This window comes from Triturus cristatus, chromosome 4_1, assembly GCF_964204655.1.
Source record: "Triturus cristatus chromosome 4_1, aTriCri1.1, whole genome shotgun sequence".
In the NCBI taxonomy this organism is placed as follows: Eukaryota; Metazoa; Chordata; class Amphibia; order Caudata; family Salamandridae; genus Triturus; species Triturus cristatus.
Window position 1 is genome coordinate 246517694 of NC_140585.1, and position 20091 is coordinate 246537784.

At 44.9% G+C, this 20091-nt stretch overlaps 1 protein-coding gene across 1 annotated transcript in view; it reads left to right on the forward strand.

Annotated features, from left to right (window-relative positions):
- LOC146854197 (uncharacterized) overlaps positions 1–20091 on the forward strand; it is a 77010-nt gene that overhangs the window by 45117 nt on the left and 11802 nt on the right. The window contains exon 4 of the mRNA XM_085650522.1: positions 12278–12394. Within this exon, the coding sequence (XP_085506648.1) occupies positions 12278–12394 (117 nt within the window). The remainder of the gene's footprint in view (positions 1–12277; positions 12395–20091) is intronic.

A 20091-nucleotide genomic window follows, 5' to 3' on the forward strand; every position in this document is an offset into this window, starting at 1 on the left:
TGTCTGTGTTCTTTAAGGTGTCGATAGACCTTGAGTGTACGAGTGAAGAGGTTCGTCACATCGCCCTCTCCTTCTTCCCCAATGTCTACCTTCCTATATAGGGCCGCTAAGCCTTCGGGACCTTTATCGTGGTACCTATCCTCATATGTATTCAGGGCGTGATAACAAAGTCGTACGACAAAGTGTCGTCTGCGGCTGTCTGCATACGAGTTATACACGTCTGTTATATACTCCTCACTTTTCTTTCGCTCCACCAGTGTCCCTACTATCTTGTCGATTCCTGCTCGTTCATCCTTTGTTAGTCGATTCATTCTGGTGGAATCTTTCTTTCTCATCTCAGGGTCATCCAACGTTATTGCCGACATTGTGTTCAGTACAAGAGGCTCGGCCGGTGCGGAGGCCGTGAGGACCGAGGCCCCTGTACTGCTTTCGCTCGTGTTTGGGGGTTGTGGGTGTTGCACTACCGATTGGGAGGGTGCGTATGGAGGGGGCATGTAAATGATCGGGGGACCTAATAGTAATTCGTCATTCGTTCGTTGCTTAGAGGACAACTCAGGGTAGAGCATAGAGGGGGTCCTAACAGCGTACTGGCCTGATGTTTCGGGCTCCTGTCTTAGTTTAGTTTCCCTTCTCTCCTTTATTTCTTCTTCTAACTTTCTAGCGGCAAGGTGAGCTGCCTTTCGTAATTCCTTTTCTGCTTTTACTTCTTCCCTCTTTTTCCGTTGTGTTGCTTCTTTGCGCCACATGCCGATACTGTCAAGCATAGTAGGCGTCGTCTTATTGCTACGCAGAGCTATTTCTAGCATTTCTATCTTATGGTCGTCGAAGGATCCCATCAGTGGCCACTGACTCTCGGGGTCCTTCTTGGTATATTTATGCCATAGCTTGCTATAAGCTACGGCGACTAGTCCATATTTAGTGAACATGTCCTTATTAGGGGTGCCCTCCAGTGTAGCCGGATGGTTCACCTCTAATAAGCGGTCCGGGCAGAACCAGCTACCAATCAGTGGGGAGAAGATAGGCATGACGGGTTACAACGGGGACAAAAGTCAGCACTACCTATCTTTTCACTGCTTGCAAAGACTAGACAGAATATCTCTATTCCTCGTTATTTGTAAGCAGAGAATACCTCCAAAGAACCAATATCGAACAACTAGTGTTCGGACAATCAATCAACCAATGGGGAGATAAAAATAGGCACGACGGGTTACAATGGGGACAAAAGTCTGCGTTACCTACCCTTCACTATTTGCAAAGACTAGACAGAATATTTCTATTCTACGTTATTTGCAAACAGAGAATATCTCAAAGAGCACTATTCTTCAAAACAATCAATGTTCGGACAATCAATCAGTGGGGAGATAAAGATAGGCACGACGGGTTACAACGGGGACAAAAGTCTGCGTTACCTACCCTTCACTATCTGCAAAGGGAGAGAGAGAGAGAGTATTTCTACTCCTCCCCGTTTGTAGTCAGCGAATATCTCAAAGAGAACAATCAATAAGTAATACTAGTATTTTCAATCAATCAATCAATCGTTTCGCAATTTGTCGTGTTTCACGACCTTACCCGGACCGCGTGGACAGTTTCTCGTCTTCCGCCTCCAGCGCCCGATCGTCCTCTACTCTCCGTATTTGCCGCGGCACTCCTGATGGTTCCCAGTCAGGACCGTAGATCACTCAAGAGAGGTCTGCTCGGAACCAGTGAAGTTCGGATGATCGGCTGCCAGACGAGGGTCTATCGGGCAGGAGCTCTCCCGATCGTTGCAGTCGTTCACTCTGTCGTCGGGACCTCTCCCACTGGATCCACGTGTCGCTGATGGGCCCCACGCTTGGGACGCCAATTGTTAAATGGTAGCGGCAGTTTCAGTCGATAACCTTTCAAGTATTGCCCGGCGGTAATCGCCTCTCATACCATTCGATAATTTACCAATGAAAGAGGCAGGCGCCGGAGACTGGAAGGCAGGAAACAAAGTTTTTATTCCGTCGGAGCAGAACACATCAGATCAGACAGCAAGGTATCGTCACGAGGTGCTCTAACTGCATCTCTGAGGCCTGGCCTCTTATACACAGGTTTATGACTTTATTGCAGGTTTATCATACATGGCACATTCTTGAGATCACTTTGATGCATGAAAGAACGTCTTCGGAATCCTTGGCTCAGATCCGATCCCACGCATAGCTACAGTAGAAGTTCCCACCCCACCCGCAGTAGGAGATGGCTATCACACAGCAGGATATTCCGCCAATTCCCGGGGGGTGTGTGTGACCGGTCGGGTCTCAGGGGGTGGGGGCCTTGATCTACTGTAATCCCTTTGATGTGGGGCGTTTGCCTTACAGTAGGGACAATAAACTGCATCCGCAGGGCTAGGTGATGGCCTGGGATCGGTTCGGACAATGGGGCGCAGAGGAAGGGGGTTATCAAAGAGATGCATGACCATGTATGGGATGTCGGTCAGGCGTGGGATGCGGTTCCATGGCAGGGTCGCGCAGAAGGAGAGGGTTTATGGCCCGTGTATGAGAGAGCGGGGGTGGCCGGCGCGCGGGGGATGCTTGCAGCGCCAGGGGGACGCGCTGGCGATCGGCAATGAGCAGGGAGAGACCAGGGTGCCTAAAATGGCTGCCGTGCGCTTTCCTGTGTGTCGCGCTGGGGAGAGACAAGATGGCGCAGATAATGTTCAGTTTGCAAGCTAAATTTCCACAGTCGTGGCGCCAGGCATTCTCGAGGGTACGGCAGGTTTTCTTGGAGTTTTTGAGGTCGTTGGTGAACCAGGAGGCTTTCTTGCTGCCGTGTCTGCTGGGGGGGTTCTTCAGTGGTGCGAGGTCATCTGCGCAGTTGGTGAGCCCCTGTGTGAGGTTGCGGGCTGCTTCGTTGGGGTCCGTCGTGTTGGTGGAGGGGTTCTGGCTGAGGGAGGTGGCGAGCTGGTCGGCGGTGATCTTGCTCCAGCTTCTGCGGGGAACCTGTTGAGGGTGGTTGTGGGTCGTGGTTCTCCTGAAGTTTTTTTTTTTTTTTTTTTTTATTTAATTTTTTTTATTGTTGAAACTGAAGGTGTCAAGCAACATTAAAGTTAAGACAGACAGTATCACGTTACAAAAAACCAAAAACATCTCAGATACAGTGAATCAAGATCTTTGTACAGTAACAAAAACAATTAGAAGATGACCTGAATGAAAAGAGAGTCAAAAAAAGTTTTCCCAAATTTTTTCGAATTTTCTCCCCCCTCCAATCCTCGCTGCATAGTTACGCTCGCTAATCTTAACTCTTTGCATTTTACGCAGCCATTCATAGAAAGATGGACTCTGAGTAGATCGCCAATTCTGAAGAAGCAATGATCTTGCCACTGCCATGCAGATAAACAGGAGTTTAGTATGTGAAACAGAAATATTTAAATTCTGGTCCAAACCGTGCAGCATCAAATTGGAATTAAAAGATATCTGGATATGCAAAATAGAAGATAAAAAAGCAAAAATATCTCTCCAGAACTCTTTGATCATGCTACATTCAACTATGACGTGTGTCCAGTTAGCGGGGGCAAAATTTTGACAACGAAAACAGATCGGTGCGTAATTACTAAACATTTTGGCAATTACTGCCGGGGTATAGTAGAGGAGCCATTTCCCAAAAAATATCATTCTACGCCAATTGGCTCCCCGTAAAATGGAGAAATTATATTTATTAATAGTCCGCCACGTCGATACGGATAAAACCTGCTTTTCGTGTTCCCACCATTTTTGGACTGCTTTCGATTCTAAATCGTCTTGTTTAGTCTGAGCAAGATGACGTTTCCATTCACCAGGTTTCCTAATTAAAGTAGTATTAAACAGGAGATCGTTGTTAAAAGGGGAAATCTGAGTAAAGGAGGTAGGGGCAAACGACATTAAAAGTTTATAAATTAGATCATAAGACCCGGCTAACAAAAAGTTACCTGAAAGTAGTAGGCGCATCTCGGGCGGAGTTAACCACCTAGAGTGATGTAAAAAATCGCCTACTGTACTAAAGCCGGCTTTAGACCAATAGCCCATTAAATGCGGGCTTACCACCTGTCCTCTTGAGGAAAGTAAATTAATCAGTAAAGAGGAGGTATTAAAGAGAGAAATAGAGTATCGACTAATCAAAGCCTTGCGCTTCATAAAGAACCAAGCAATTATTTTATACCTAACCAATTTTGGAGATTTAGGTATTTGAAGAGGGGAAGATATTTGACTCTCTGAAAAAATTAAATCGAAAAAAAAACTAATATAATAATTTGGAGTCGGGGAAGGGACCTTGAGACGAGTTAAGTACTGAGCAAAATATGCGTAGTAATAGTCTCTAATGTTTGGAAGTGCCAGACCGCCATTATCTAAACCCTCGTAAAGGGTAGTCAACGCAATCCGGGGCTTTTTATATGACCACAAAAAACTTGAGAATAAGGATTCTATTTTAGAAAAGAAAGACCCAGGGAGAAAACACGGGATTGTTGAAAACAGAAAGTTGAGCAGTGGTAAAATGGACATTTTAATCAGGGCGACTCTGCCTAGTAATGATATAGGTAATTTATTCCAGCGAATTAACATCGAACGAACCCTTTGGAGGAGGGGAACAAAATTCAAACCGAAAAGATCTGTAACTGAAGAAGAAAAAAACACCCCCAGATATCTTTTAGGTTTATTATTTATGCAACCTCGTAGATCCGGATGTAATTCTGGAATGTGATTGCCACAAATCAATATTTCGGTCTTTTTTTTATTAATCCTATAGCCCCCAAAAGATTCATATTGCTCAAAAATCCGAAGTGTCTGAGCTTGAGACTGCAAATCGGATTTAATGAGCAACATGATGTCGTCAGCATAAAGTTTTATCTTAGACATAAATGGGATTGGAGGTGCAATCTCTGCGGACTTACGAATAGCTATTGCGAGGGGTTCGATAAAAAAGGCGAAAAGAATCGGTGATAAGGGGCACCCCTGACGAGTTCCACGGTTAACTGCAACAGATCCAACCAAATGTGAATTAATAATAATATTAGCTTTTGCGCCAGAATAAAGATTACGAATAAAATTGATAACGATGCCTGGAATATGAAAATGCTGCAAAATAACAAAGAGTGTCTCCCAAACCACCAAATCAAAAGCTTTTTCTGCGTCGAATAACAAAATAAGTGCAGGGATTCTCCGTGTCTCCAGGTAATCCAAAGCTTCTGCCAAATAGTGAGTATTAGTCATAAGCTGTCTACCGGTAATAAAGCCATTTTGGTCTGTATGGATCAAATCAGAAGAGATGCGATTAAATCGAATAGCCAATAATTTAGTAACGATCTTGTAGTCTGAATTTAAAAGGGTAATGGGACGATATGAATTAGGATCAGTAGCATCTTTCCCCTTCTTCAAGAAACTGACCACAGTCCCCTCGCGAAAAGAGTCAGGGATTGAAGCTCCAGACAACATAGAGTTGACCAAAAGTAACAACAGATTAGAAAAAGAAGAAAAAAAAACCTTAAAAAACTCCGCAGGGAGTCCATCCGGACCGGCAGCTTTCCCTGATGGAAGATTTTTTACCACCCCCTCTATCTCTTCCAAAGAAAATCCATCTGCCATGGTTAAATCTTCGGGGTGGGAAAGAGAAGGAATCTCAAACTGCCGTAAAAAAGAATTTAATTTGGACTGGTTAATGTTAAGCTGGTGTGAATATATATTTTGATAATGACGAAGCATTATCGCACCTATTGTATCGGGGTCTGTAGTGGATTGAAGTGAGACCGGACATTTTAACTCCCGAATTAAATTAGATGCTGCTTGTGCCTTGGCCTGCCAAGCCAAGAATCTCCCAGTGAAATTACTTTCTTCATATGTTTTTTGATATTGGGTACGAAAAAATGCCTCCCCCTGATCGTATAAAAAAGTAGTGTATTTTTGTTTAGCTTCCATTAATTGTTCTTTGACCAATCGTGAGGGGTTTTGTTGCCTCTGGACGCTAAGTGTCTGAATGCGAGAGTGCAATAGTTTGATTTGAGCCCTGGATGCCTTTAACATAGCTGCGTCTTTCCCTATAATGATTCCGCGAATAAAAGCCTTTAGGGCATCCCAAATAATACTTATGGGGGCAGTGCCCGTATTAAGAGTTATAAAGTCTTTAATCTTATTTTTTAATTCAGAGACCCATTTATCATCACTGAGATAAGCTCTATTGAAGACCCATCTTTTAGGGGATCTTCTAATGTCCCCAAAAACGAACTCCCGAATAAGCATAGCGTGATCAGAAAATACATTGAAGACCGTATTAGAAAAACCGAGTTTAAGATTACTTGAAGCCAAAAAAAAATCGATGCGGGGTGAGGATTTAAATCTACCCGACCAGCAGGTATAATCTCGTTTAGAGGGATTATCAACCCGCCAGTGATCAGAAAGATCGAATAATTTAATATAATGTGAAATGGTTTGAAAGACTTTCGGTTTAAGTTGTTTAGATAATTGGGATGATGTATCCAAGTGCGGATCCATTAACAAGTTAAAATCCCCGCCAATCACGATATCACCTGAGACCATCAATAGAGATTGAAACAAGTCCTCATACAGACTAGCATCATCTGTTAACGGCCCGTAGCAACAAACAAAAATAAAAGGTCTCTGCCTAGCTTTGACTCTGCATAAGACCCAACACCAACGTCCGGCACCACCCTGTTGTGATTGAATAATGTCTGCACAAAGATTCTTATTTAAAAATATTGCCACCCCACGCTGAGATAAATCACATGATGAAAGGCACCGAAACGAGGCCCAGGATTTAAGCATAGAGAACCCATCTAGTTTAGAAGAGGGAATATGAGTCTCCTGTAACAAAATAACAGAGGGATTCTCAGCTTTTAACCAAGAGATGCATGACCATGTATGGGATGTCGGTCAGGCGTGGGATGCGGTTCCATGGCAGGGTCGCGCAGAAGGAGAGGGTTTATGGCCCGTGTATGAGAGAGCGGGGGTGGCCGGCGCGCGGGGGATGCTTGCAGCGCCAGGGGGACGCGCTGGCGATCGGCAATGAGCAGGGAGAGACCAGGGTGCCTAAAATGGCTGCCGTGCGCTTTCCTGTGTGTCGCGCTGGGGAGAGACAAGATGGCGCAGATAATGTTCAGTTTGCAAGCTAAATTTCCACAGTCGTGGCGCCAGGCATTCTCGAGGGTACGGCAGGTTTTCTTGGAGTTTTTGAGGTCGTTGGTGAACCAGGAGGCTTTCTTGCTGCCGTGTCTGCTGGGGGGGTTCTTCAGTGGTGCGAGGTCATCTGCGCAGTTGGTGAGCCCCTGTGTGAGGTTGCGGGCTGCTTCGTTGGGGTCCGTCGTGTTGGTGGAGGGGTTCTGGCTGAGGGAGGTGGCGAGCTGGTCGGCGGTGATCTTGCTCCAGCTTCTGCGGGGAACCTGTTGAGGGTGGTTGTGGGTCGTGGTTCTCCTGAAGTTGAAGTGGACGCAGCTGTGGTCTGTCCAGTGCAGTCCGGTGGAGTGGCTGAAGGAGATGTGCTTGCTGGAGGAGAAGATGGGGTCAAGCGTGTGGCCCGCGATGTGGGTGGGGGTGTTCACCAGTTGCTTGAGTCCGAGGTTGGCGAGGTTGTCCAGCAGGGTGGCGGTGTTGCTGTCATTGTTGTTCTCCAGGTGGAAGTTGAGGTCTCCTAGGAGGATGTAGTCTGAGGAGGTAAGGGCGTGCGGGCTGACGAAGTCTGCGATGGCTTCGCTGAATTGTGTGCGTGGTCCCGGGGGTCTGTAGACGAGGGTGCCTCTGAAGGTGGTCTTGGGGTCGGTGTGTATCTGGAAGTGAAGGTGTTCGGCGGCGGTGAGGGTGTCGTCGGAGTTCGTCGTGATTCGGATGGTGTTTCTGTGGACGATGGCGATGCCTCCTCCGGCTTGGTTGATGTGGTCCTTCCGGGCGATCTTGTAGCCATCCGGGATGGCTATGGCGATGTCAGGAGCTGAGGAGGCGTTCATCCATGTTTCTGTGAGGAAGGCGACGTCTGGTGATGTTGTGTCAAGAAGGTTCCAGAGTTCGACGGCGTGCCTGTGGATGGAGCGGGTGTTGAGCAAGATGCACTTGAGGTGGTCGTTGCTGGAGCCTGGCTTGGTGGGTGCGGTGCAGGATCGGGTGCAGGTGAAGTTGCAGGCGTGGCAGGTGAATTCTCCGTGGGTGCGTTTCGGGTTGGCTTGGTAGCAGGCTGGCTGTCGGCCGGTGTTGAGTGCGTGGAGGGTGGCGGCGTCGTATCTCTGTCGGGTTGGCTGGCTCCGGCAGGGTCCAGGGGTTCTGGCGCTGGGCGCTGTCCAGGCGTGGACGGGCGTAGAAGGGCTTGCCATTGGCGCGCATTCGGCACGCAATCGGCGTGCCCGCTGCGCGTGCCCTCTGCACGTACGTGCGGTCCCCACCATATATGGCGAAGTGGGAGGGAGGAGCAGCTGGGAGGCGGGAGCGGGGCGGCGAATGGGGAGCGGGTGCCAAGAGAAGGGGGCGGGGCCGCAGGAGAGCAGCGGCGGGGAGCAGAAGGGGGGGTGGAAAGAGCGGGAAGACGGAGCAGGAGAGCGAGGGCAAGCCTGGGCAAGCCTGGAGAGCAGGGGCCTTCAGGAGAGGCGGCAGCAAGAGAGGCCAAGAAGGCAGCAGCAGAATCTGGGCACAAGGGGGCCGTGCGGAGTGGAGTGACCGGGTCAAATAGATAGCGTGGTTGGAAAGGAGTAATTGGGTTCTGGAATTAGGAATGCTTGGTAAACCTCAGTGTACCACAGTTTATCTGGTACCTCAAGTAGCTGCCAAATAGCTGGAATATGTGGAGGAGTCTGTTGATCGTTTGACGGGGCTTGTGCATGTATAATAAAACGTCAGCGTACAGAGAACTACGCTCCCCAGACGTCCACCTGCGAGGCACTGGTAAGAAAAGAAGAGTTCAAATATCCGGGTCTCCGAATCACAAGATCGGAGGGGAGTTCATATCTCTCAAGTTACTCCCACAGTTAAGGAGATTGCGGGAGGATATTGCTCATTGGCAGCAGCTTCCGATATCCTTGATGGGTTGGGCCGTCCTCTTCAAGATGATGGCCCTCCTGCGTCTGCTATATGTGCTTCAGAACACCTCGTACAAAATTCCAAATTACTTTTTCCTGACAATAGATGGCGAACTCCGCGGCTTGCTATGAGGGGGAGGTAGTCTGTGGATTGCAGTGCGCAAACTTCAGCATGGGGTGAATGAGGGCGGCCTAGTAGTCCTGGATAGTAGGTGTTACTACCTGGTGTCCCAGCTGGTAAATATCGATGACTGGGTGTTTGCAGCTACCACTGAACCGGCGTATCGGATGGACAGACATGTCATGGGAGCAGAAGGTTATCCAGCGGCGCTCTACCAAAAAAGCTGTGAGAAACAGCTCCCAATGCACAAGCAAAGGCCATAAAACTGTTGGGGTGGGACAACAAACTGACAGCTCAGACCCTGTTATAGGAGTGCGATGGGTTGCGGGAGGTGGGACGCCTGCAGGGTTTCCAAAGTTGAGCCTCATAGGGATTGACCGCCTTGGCGACGTCTGGCAGGATGGGGCAATTATCTCATTCGAGGACCTAAAGACTGAGTATCAAATGGCGGACATCAAGCGCTTTCGATACCTACAAATAAGGCATGCCTTATGATGTCATATGCCAGAAGGAGAATAGATACCTGACTATTCCCCTCTTGGGTACCAGCTCCTCCTGGATCTGATGGTGAAGGCCATCTCTTTCACATACCAGAAGCTCATCAACAATTCTCCGCACCCTCTGGGCCCCCTGAGGGGGGTGTGGGAAATATCTATGGGGCTCCTGGAAGATGTTGACTGGGTGGAGGCACTGCAGTGTCCAAGAGAGATAGCCATACGGGACTGGCAGGGTCAAGACTGATTTGCGTATGGCTGGGTCAAAACTGGGGTGTCATAGTGGGCAAAAGAATTAAGACCAGATCTCTTGACTGGGGGTGAGTGGTTGAAACGTTTCAGCACACCATCCATAAATCTTGTTGTGTTTACTACTAAGCATGCAGCACTGATTGTGTCCCTCACATAAATAGTCCCCTTAAACATGCTTTAGGTCTGCCATTGCAACCTATGTGTGCAGTTTTAAACTGCCATTCCAACCTGGCAAAACAATCTTTTGCCAGGCCTCAACCTATCTTTTTAAGACTTATGTCAGCCATAGGAAAGGATCTAAAAAGCCCGTAGGGCAGGGTGAAGTGTATTTAAAACATTGGACATATACTTTTAAGTTTTATATGTCCTGGTAGTAAGAAACTGCTAAATTGTTTTTTTAACTACTGTGAGGCCTACCTCTCCAATAGGCTAATCTTGGGTTAACTTATTACATTTAACAAGTGATAACTATTGTGAGAAAGTTGCTTTATGGTTGAGGGGGGTGAAACTCAAGCAGCAACCACAGTCCTTGTCAGGGTGTGGCAAAAGCAAACCCCAAATAACCTGTGCTCAACCCTCTGGTAGCGTGGCTCAGAGCAGTCAGACTTGACTTAGAGGCAATGTGTAAAATATTTATGCAGCACTTCAAACAGTAATATAGTGAAAACACAACACAAAAAATATCCTACACTAATTTGGAAATATAGAGCAAATTTTATTAAATCAAGACCAAAACAACAAACATCCATTCAGTTGAACCGGAGATATGCAATTTTAAAGATTTAAGTGAAAATAGAGCCAGAAAAAACAAAGCATCACTCTCAGCAATCTGGTTGTGCAAGACTAGGAGAAAGTCACAAGTTCAGGCTGACTGTGGGTCAGATACAGACGTAGGTTAGTCATACTGAAATGTTACCTTCTCAGTCCAGCAAAAGAGTTCAGTTCAGGGTGGAGTGGAGCAGAGAAGTATCACAGATGGTTGTCGAAGTAGCGCGAATGGTCAGGCTGACAAAACTTCGCATTTATGGGCAGTGTGAGCGACAAGATTTTGAGGACAATAGGCTACTTTGCAAGGAGTCCAGAAACTTCATTCAGCTCCACTGAGGTCACACCAACGGTGCAGGATATGAGAGGCCCAACTTGGGGGTCAGTGGCTTGCTCCAGCTGTGTCTGGGTGCTAGTTTGGTGGTGAGGAACCTCTTATGTCCCTGTGGCTCTGTTCAGGTCAACAGACTAGCCCTTAGAGTCATTCTGGGTGTTCTGAGTTCAGGTTGGAGGTTCAATCCCTCTGACTCAGGCAGCAGGGCAGCAATCAAGCAAAGCAGCAGTCCAGCAAGATAGTAGCCCAGCAGGGCAGCAGTCCAGCAGAGTAGCAGTCCTTCTTAATGGCAGTCTCCACAGGTCTAGAAGTGTACTGAGGAGTTGGTGTCCGAGGTCCAATATTTTTACCAGGTGCCTCTTTTGAAATGGGAGAAAATTCTAGAAGTTTTCTCTTTGAATTGCAAAGGTTTTCTGCCTCTACTAACTAGAGGGGGGTATGCAACTAGTGGAGGCACGATTCAGCCTATTCAAGTAGAGCTGTGCCCAGCTACACTCTCCCATCCTGCAATGTAGCAGTCTAGGAGAATTACACCAAACCCAACTGTCAGCTACACGCAGTCATGTGACCCAAAAACAGGATGCAGGCACTAAATGCATAAGGCAGGAGTATGGCAACTTTCTATAAGTGGCATTTTCAAAATTGTTACTGAAACCCCAACTTTAACATAAGAGAGGATTTTTCATTACAATTCCAAAGACACCAAAACTGTTATTTGTTCCCATTTGAAGTTACAGCTTATTAACTGTAATAAGGTAACTCCCATGTTTCTATGGGTGAGGTAGGCCTTGCACTAGTGACAAACTCATTTACAGATTTTTCACTTCCAGGCCAAGTAACACTAAAATGTACATGTCCAACCTTTTAAATACACGGCACCCTGCCCTGGGGGCTATCCATTGGACTGGCACGGTGCTTCAGAATCACATTTAAAATGATCCAATCCTTTTAAAGCAGGCTGGGATACTGTTGCTATGAAGTTGTGCGTACATTAATCTAGCATATGCACCTACCTCAGAGTCAGTCTTTTCTCATGTGTTCCACATGCCCACAAAAAAACGACTAAACAATAAAATAGCATTGGGTGACATTTCCTCTTGTACCCAGAATTGTATGGTTGACATGGTCTGTGCTCATCCATCACAATGATTTTCACAGCATTTCTCATTGTTACCCCATTGAGAAAGTCATAGAAGCTAGAATCTTGGATTCCACCTTCATGCATGACAGCTATTTACACCCAGAGTCTTTAAAATTGAAAGAAAACTGTTGCATTGACCCTAATTTTATATCCCACCTCCAAACAGATATGGTTCCAGAACAGACGAGCAAAGTGGAGGAAACACAAGAAGCTTGGAAACTTTGGTGGCTTGCAACATCTCATGGATATTGACATGATCCCAGCTCCAAAGACAAATCCCCCGGTAAGAGCCAATTGCCACAAAGTGCAATACAGTGCACAGCGACGCATCATGCTACCGGGGAACAGACAGGTTGATGGCTTCAAATTGTCACTTGCCTTCCATGCTTGTATTGATTTTCTCACAGAAGCCAGCAGCAGACCATGTGCAGAATCAGAAGGTACAAAATATTCTGTAATAGATGACTTCTGCTGCCACTGTAAATTGACAAGCCAGATGCTACGGGTAGTAGTGCTGACTCAAGGATTCGTCCTAGATAAGGTGTGTGCCAACTTATCTAAAATCCTGAATGGAAATGCAAATGCAGTAAATCCGTACTTAGGTGATAATTGCTGAAGCTACAGAATTGCCTAAGTGCACTGACCCTTGCCAATGCCCATTGTTTTATTAACAATTTATTCAAGAAAAGTAAACACAAATTAAACATTCTAATTCCAATCACTGCCTATTGTTTGCTGTGACTGTAAAGGAAACATCTTTTTCAAGCTAACTACACCAAATAAACATCTAATACAAAAAATACATAATGGGCACAATGTGTAATATGGTACAATTAGTCATCTCAGGAATCTCGGGAACATTTATAAACCACTCAGCTTTTAGCCATATTACCCAGTTACCCTTAAAGCATATAAAACAACAAATAAGCTGAAGTTGTGGTTAGTTTTAGTTCTAGCAGATTAACATATGTTTTTTAAAAACCTTAGCATTTCACAGAAAACACAAAACACTGATAAAGTTGAGTCATGGTTTCAAAATTTGCAAAAGCTAATGGCATCCGCAAATTATGGTTAGTACTGCAATCCATAATTCACATAGCTCACATAATCATAATAATTTATACAGCAGATGCTGTGCTCTTGACCTCACACTTAATGTGGCATTTACCAATACAAATTTCATAATTAACATTATAGATGAGATCACACATTATATTAATCTTAAAACTATGAAAGAGACAACCTTCAATATTGTATTATTTATTGTTTTGAGTATTTGTTGTTATTTAATTACATTATGCTTTGACGTGTTGTTACTTATTGGGATAAATATTGCAAGGTCATAAGCACTTCATTTGTGTGCAGCCTGGTACCCATCCCTTACATCAACCCAAGGAGTGGGAAACCCTTCCCCAGTCCGTTATCCCATCTTCTCCCTTTTTCTCATATGTCACAGTATCCAGGGTTGCATCCATTGATCCAGTGAATAAGAAATATATTCTGATAGTGTTTGTGTGTCTGTGTAGTAGATCTGCAGCTATCATGGCAAAAACATAATTGTTCCCATATTTGAGAGCAATGTTTGCTCCTATTTTACTGCCCACATGCTCTCTTGGATGTAAGAAAATTAGCATTTCCCTTGTGTCACATAATGGCAGCTGCTCAGAAAATCATCCAGATCTGATTTGGCTCGGTAGATCATGTAAATGCTCCTTCATCCAAATCAAAATAATCTACGAAAAATCTAAAAATTTACGGTTAGGATATTCTTGTCATTAAAACTCGGCAATCCGCCAAACGCATTTTTGAAATGCAAATATGTAAATAAACTACTGAATAGATTAACTCCAAAACACAAAATGGTGTATTCTGAGTAAAGTTCCATGGTCATGCCAAATTGGGTGTAGTGCTATTCATCTGTATTTCTGTAACAGGAAGTGCAAACATTATTTTGGGACTTAAAATACAAAATTCAACTTGTTTACCCTGTTCCTTTAACTGTGAACTAATTTCCCCAACTAACAGATGTGCATGAAATTATTACAACCTGACATTCCAGAAGCAACCTGAAACATGCTAAAAATGAGTCAAGTTTATGTGCAGATTTGATATAAGGCAGAAAAGCTATTACCTAGCAGCAAATAACAAAATACTCTCCTATTTTTACACACTGGTAGATGCTTGCATCAAGCAGGGTCCTGCAAGGGTAAACTTCTCAGGTGTGTTAATAAATGCTCTGAGAGCAGCACTGCCATTGTAAAATGAAAGCGTTTCTTTACCTGCTGTGAAAGAAATGTGAACTGCTGTGTTGAACATCCATGTACGTTTTTTGTTTATTAAAGCTAAATATCCTCCAAATTAATTCAGCACTGCTAAATATGAAATCATTTACATTTAGAACAGACTTCTTTTCTGTGAAAACAGTTTTGTCACTGGCAAATTTGGACTAGGAAAATAAGAAGGCGTAATAATGAAACATATGTGTGTGTATGTGTGTATATGTGTGTGTATATATTGCCCTATGGCAGTCGCCACTGGGTAGTTATAATTTGGTCAGTGTTTCCATAGGAAATGCTTTTTTTGTGTTTGTAATAACTTTAGCACCATTTGACGAATCTCCACGAACCTTTCCAAAAAGAGTGCTTTTTTCCCCTAGTTTGTGCATGGAATGTTTCGGGGTGATACGTCAAGCAGGAGCAGAGAAAAAAGGGGATCCAAAAAATGCAAAATCCCCATGTATTTTCCATAGACTTCTTTAAGAAGAGCGACTGCAAAAAGAGCTCAACGGAATTACACCAAATTTGGCAGGAAGCTACATCCTGGCCTGCAGACTCTGCAGGTTGTCATTTGGTGTAAATACGGTCAATCGTTTTTGAGAAATTAAATATTTGTATATCTGGACGGTTGGCTTCGAGGGACTAAAAATAGAGCATACTGATTGACCAAGGGAACTTTTGTTCCTTTGGTCATCTTTTGCTGTCATCCCATGGGGCCGAATTTGATTATTTAGGGAAGGGGGCATGCTGCCCCCTTCCCAGTCTGTATTTTGCCCCTGTGAATCCATCTCTCAGGCTTAATGAAAGTAATATGGGGACTGGGAGTACGCAGCTCCCCTCTGAGCTGTTTTTGGCCATAGGGAGCCCACCCCTGAGGCCCTATGTAGTTAAAAAGAGAAGTGGGGCCATGTGGTCCACCTCCCCGAGCCTTAAACAGGCCTGGGAGACCCCAACCCCCAGGGCCCCTGCTTAAATTAGAAGGGAGGGGCCATTATAGGCCAAGGACAGCCCACCCCGATGCTGTATTCAATAAGGGGCGGGGGCACCCGTTCACCCTCTCCGACCGATTATAGGCCCAGAGGAGCCTATCCCTGGAGCTGAAATTTAACAAATACGGGAGGGGGCCACAGAGCCCCTCTTGGTGAGCGTTGAAAAGAATATGTGGACCCCATCCCCCAGGGCCCCTAACTTTAGTAAAACAGGAGGGGGCAGCCCACCTCCCTAAGCCTTTTTTCTCCTGGGGACACCCAGGCCCCACGGTGGCTCACATGATATTGCCTTCAGATCCCACCCCTTGGACGCAGTGGTTTCCCTGTCCACACTGACTGGACAGGGAAATGTGTACTCCCACAAAACAGGAACAAACATTGATTCTGCTCCCAGTGGCCAGCAGCTTTGAAAATGCTCCCACCAGCTTGGAGCATATTGCTCTCACCCTGAGGGAGGAGCTATTTATACTGTTCCCTCTGGGCGGGAGCAATATCTTCATCTGTTTCCATGCCTGCACTGATAAAAAATCTGCCGCCACCTGGTGGGAGCATTTGTAACCCTTCCACCTGCTGGGAGCAGACTCAGTGTTTACTCCTGCCAGGCGAAAGTGAACATAGGTTTTCCTACACGTATCTGTGTTATGGGGGTGGGCTCCCTGGGACATAGCATGTGAGCAGGCCTCATGGGATAAGGTCCCGGGGGCCATTAATGGCCCCATCACATTTTAGAAAGTTACCAGCCCTGGGGGATGGTGTCCCCAAGACCTTTTCAACGATCCACCCCCATTTTAGTGAATTTGTTACCTGTGGCTCCCCAGGGCATATAATGGCTCGGGGAGAGGGGCTGCACAGCCCCCCTCCCCTTTCTAAATGCTTTTCGGCCCCAGGTATGGGTTCCTCAGGGCCTGTAATGGCTCAGTGACAGGGACCGTGCACCCCCTTACCATATTTCAAGTCAAGTCAAAAAACACTTTATTCGATTAAATAAAAATCATAAAAGTATACTATACAGTTATACAGTTAAAAAATTTTAAAATCTCCAGAACATTTTATGCAGGTAAAAAAAAAATTGAATATTAAAATACATTAACAATAAATCCACACAAGCTAGAATTTGATAACAAAATATAACAAGGTGCATAATCCCAGTATTTCATGTATTATAGGCTGGTTAAATAAAATTATCTCATACTATGCTTACCATATTTGATGATTCGGCCCTGGGTGATGGGGTCTTCAGGGTCGAATACGGCTCAGATGGGGCACTTAGCAGCCCCATACCCTCATTAATGAATGGGGAGCCAGTGAGGCTCGGGAAGGGGGCTGCTCGCCCCTGACCCCTTAATTGTACAATGTGTGCAGCCCCAGCCACCATTTGTTTTTACGCTCATGTTGGTGTTCAATGGGATTATGACAGAAATTACTGATTATTTTTTGATTTTTTTTCCCCAGGGAAGTCCCTTTGGGTCTCCCTCATCGGACCTATGGTGGGCAGGGTATCCCTCCTCTGCCCCTAATAGCTTTTTTTCCCAAGTTAGGACAGTTAGAATGTTCTCACAGACCCAACCGTCCAGATGTCTATATTTATTTGAACCTTAATTTCTTAAAAACTACTGAACGGATTTACATCAAATTACAAAAGGTACAATCTGTGTACCATGATCTGGAGTCATGCCAAATTTGGTGTAATTCAGTTCAGCAGTTTATGATGTAGCCAGTCTAAAGAAGTCTATGGAAAACTGACAGGGATTCTGCGTCACCCCTCCCCCACCCCCACCCCCCTTTTTCTAGACCTGGGTGGAGTTACAAAAAAACTCAGAGTGATTCTGTGGAATAGCACAAATGAGCAGAAATCAGCACATCACACTGCTCGCACTGTGATTTATGCCAGGGGCTTATTCCGCACTGAAAAACATTGTGTGCCAAGGCGTGCAGCTTCTTGAGTTGATTTTACTGCCGCTTGCGTAGATTTTCTACCCCAGCGGCAGCTTTCTGACCATGAACTGTCTCGACCACCTGCATTAGAAAAATCTTGCTGGGTGCCTTTCTTGCGACCAAAAACCTTGCTATGGGATGCCAAATCACACTCACACACGCCAACTTACTGTTTTCGAACTGTGCGCCAGAGAAAACTCAGCCCTAGGCAGTTGGTGGAATTTGGCTGGAACTTTGTGTTACAAGTACAATTCGGAGTGCCCAAAATTCTGCCAGTTCCACCAGGGGGTGAAATATATTGCCCACTCCTTCTTTTTTCTAGGCCCCCGCTTGACAGATAACCCCAAAACTTTCCATGTACAAACTACTCAAAATGTAGCACCTTTTTAGAAAGTTTCGTAGAGATTGGCCAACTGATGGCAAAATTATCACAAAAAAGCTTTTCCTATGGAACAGCTGACCTAACTATAACTACGCAGTGGCGTGGCAGCTGCCACTGTGTGTGTGTGTGTATATATATATACACATATAGTGCACAGGGGCGGTCACCACTGTATAGTTATATGTAAGTCAGAGTTTCCATAGGAAATGTTTATTTGCGTCGCTAATAACGTTGGTACCATTTGATACATCTTTGCAATTGTTTTTTAAAAAGTTTGTCCATCTCAGTTTCTTTCTGGAAAGTTTCAGTCTGAACCAAAACACATGGGGGTTGAGCAAAAGGGGAGGTCGCCAAACTCTAATTTCTTCTTTAGGGAATTTCGGATGATACAGAGAAAACGGCTGAACAGGTTTGCACCAATTATGGGAGAAGGCTAGATCTTTTCTCAGGAGGCGTGCTTTTTGTGATTGGCTATAAATCTGTTCATCCGTTTTTGATATGTTAAGGTTAATAAATAGTGATATCGAGTGTGGCAGGACTTTCATCGGACAAAAAGGGCAATATAAGGCAGTATGATTGGCTGGGCGCACAGGAGCAAAGGCTGGCCCCACGGACTGACAGCTGCGATTGGCTGGCCTTAACAGGAAGAGAAATGTTGCGGCCACCATTATAGGACTCAGTGACTCATTCCTGAATCCTAAAAAATACCCTGACCCTGTTGCCCTTGTGTGGTGTCCCAGAGGCCAAAATGTAAAAAAACCTATTTAAGGTTGTCATAGTTCCGCGGGAAGTTCGTGGGAGCCAACATAACCCCCATACGCTCCTGGGGGTTGGCTGCCTGTGAATTTTGGGCACAGTGCCAGGTAGGGGTTTGGCTGCAGACATATTGTTATAAGATCTTACTTTAGATTAAAAAACATACAAATTCACATAAAAAGCAAAGGTTAAAGTGGAGTTATACATAAATTAGTAAGATTTTAACATACGTTAAAAAAAACTTCTAAATTCGCTGAAAAAAAACCAAAGGTTAAAGTGGAAGTTAAACGATTCTTAAAGCTAACTACCATAAAACAAACATGTAATATTAAAATTGCATAACCGGTGCCATATCTAATATGGCCCTATATTGCCTCCTAGGGATTTCTGGTGATATTTAAAAGCCATGATGCCTTCGGCCACGAGGGTTTTGATGTGCCCAGAACCCCTTGATGGCAATATTGGACCATTTTACACAGTATCTCCCCCCAACTCTCTCTCTCTCTCTCTCTTTTTTTTTTTCTCTCCCTCTCTCTCTCTCTCTCTTTCTCTCCCTCTCTGTCCCTCTCTCTCTCTCTCTCTTTCTCTATCTCTCTCTCTCTCTCTCTCTCTCTATATATATATATATATATATATATATATATATATATGTAATATCACTTCCCTCATTCCTTAAAGACACAACGGCCTTCCTGAACAGACTACAAGACATCAATTGGAATAATCATCAGATCATGGTCACGATTGATGTGACTTCATTGTACACATCAATTCTCCACAAAGATGGTTTAATAGCAGTCAGCAGATTCTTGAAAACAAGATCAATCGGCTTTTTGGAACACTCTGAAATGATTATGGATATGTTAAGCCATTGTTTAACACATAATGTTTTTCTCTTCAATGGGGAAATATTTCTCCAAAGACAAGGCACGGCAATAGGGACGTAATTTGCTCCAACCTATGCAAATTTATTTATGGCAGTCTGGGAAGAAGGTATTTTACAGAGCAGGTACAAGTTGAACATCAAATCTTGGATGAGATATATCGACGACTTATTTGTAATATGGGAAGGAGACCTGTCGAGACTTGAAGAATTCATCCAAAGCTTGAACCAAAATGATTACAATCTATCGTTCACATCCACCAATAGCAAGACACAAGTGATCTGTTTGGATGTTGAAGTGTTTATTCAAAAACAGAAGCTCTGTACCAAAATCCATAGGAAACCGACTGCCACGAATAGTATCTTGCATGCGAATAACGGACATCCACAACATCTTAAGTGGAGCATCCCATATGGAGAGATGCTCCGCACTAAGAGGAACTGCTCTGAAGCCAGTGATATCGAGCAAAATCTAGAAGAAACCAGCACTAGATTCCTGGCAAGAGGCTACCCATTCGATGTCATTGAAGGTGCTAAAAGTAGAGTGATGGAGAAACCAAGATCAGAACTACTAGATGAACAAGAAGAGTTGGAAAATGACGACACTACCCGGATTATCCGAGATTTCAATGTGGAAAACAAGTGCCTAAGAAAGGTCATAAAAAAGCACTGGAGTATATTAATGCTTGATGAGACATTAAAGAAAAAATTACCATCTACTCCAAAAATAACATATAGGAAGACTGCCTCATTGGGCGA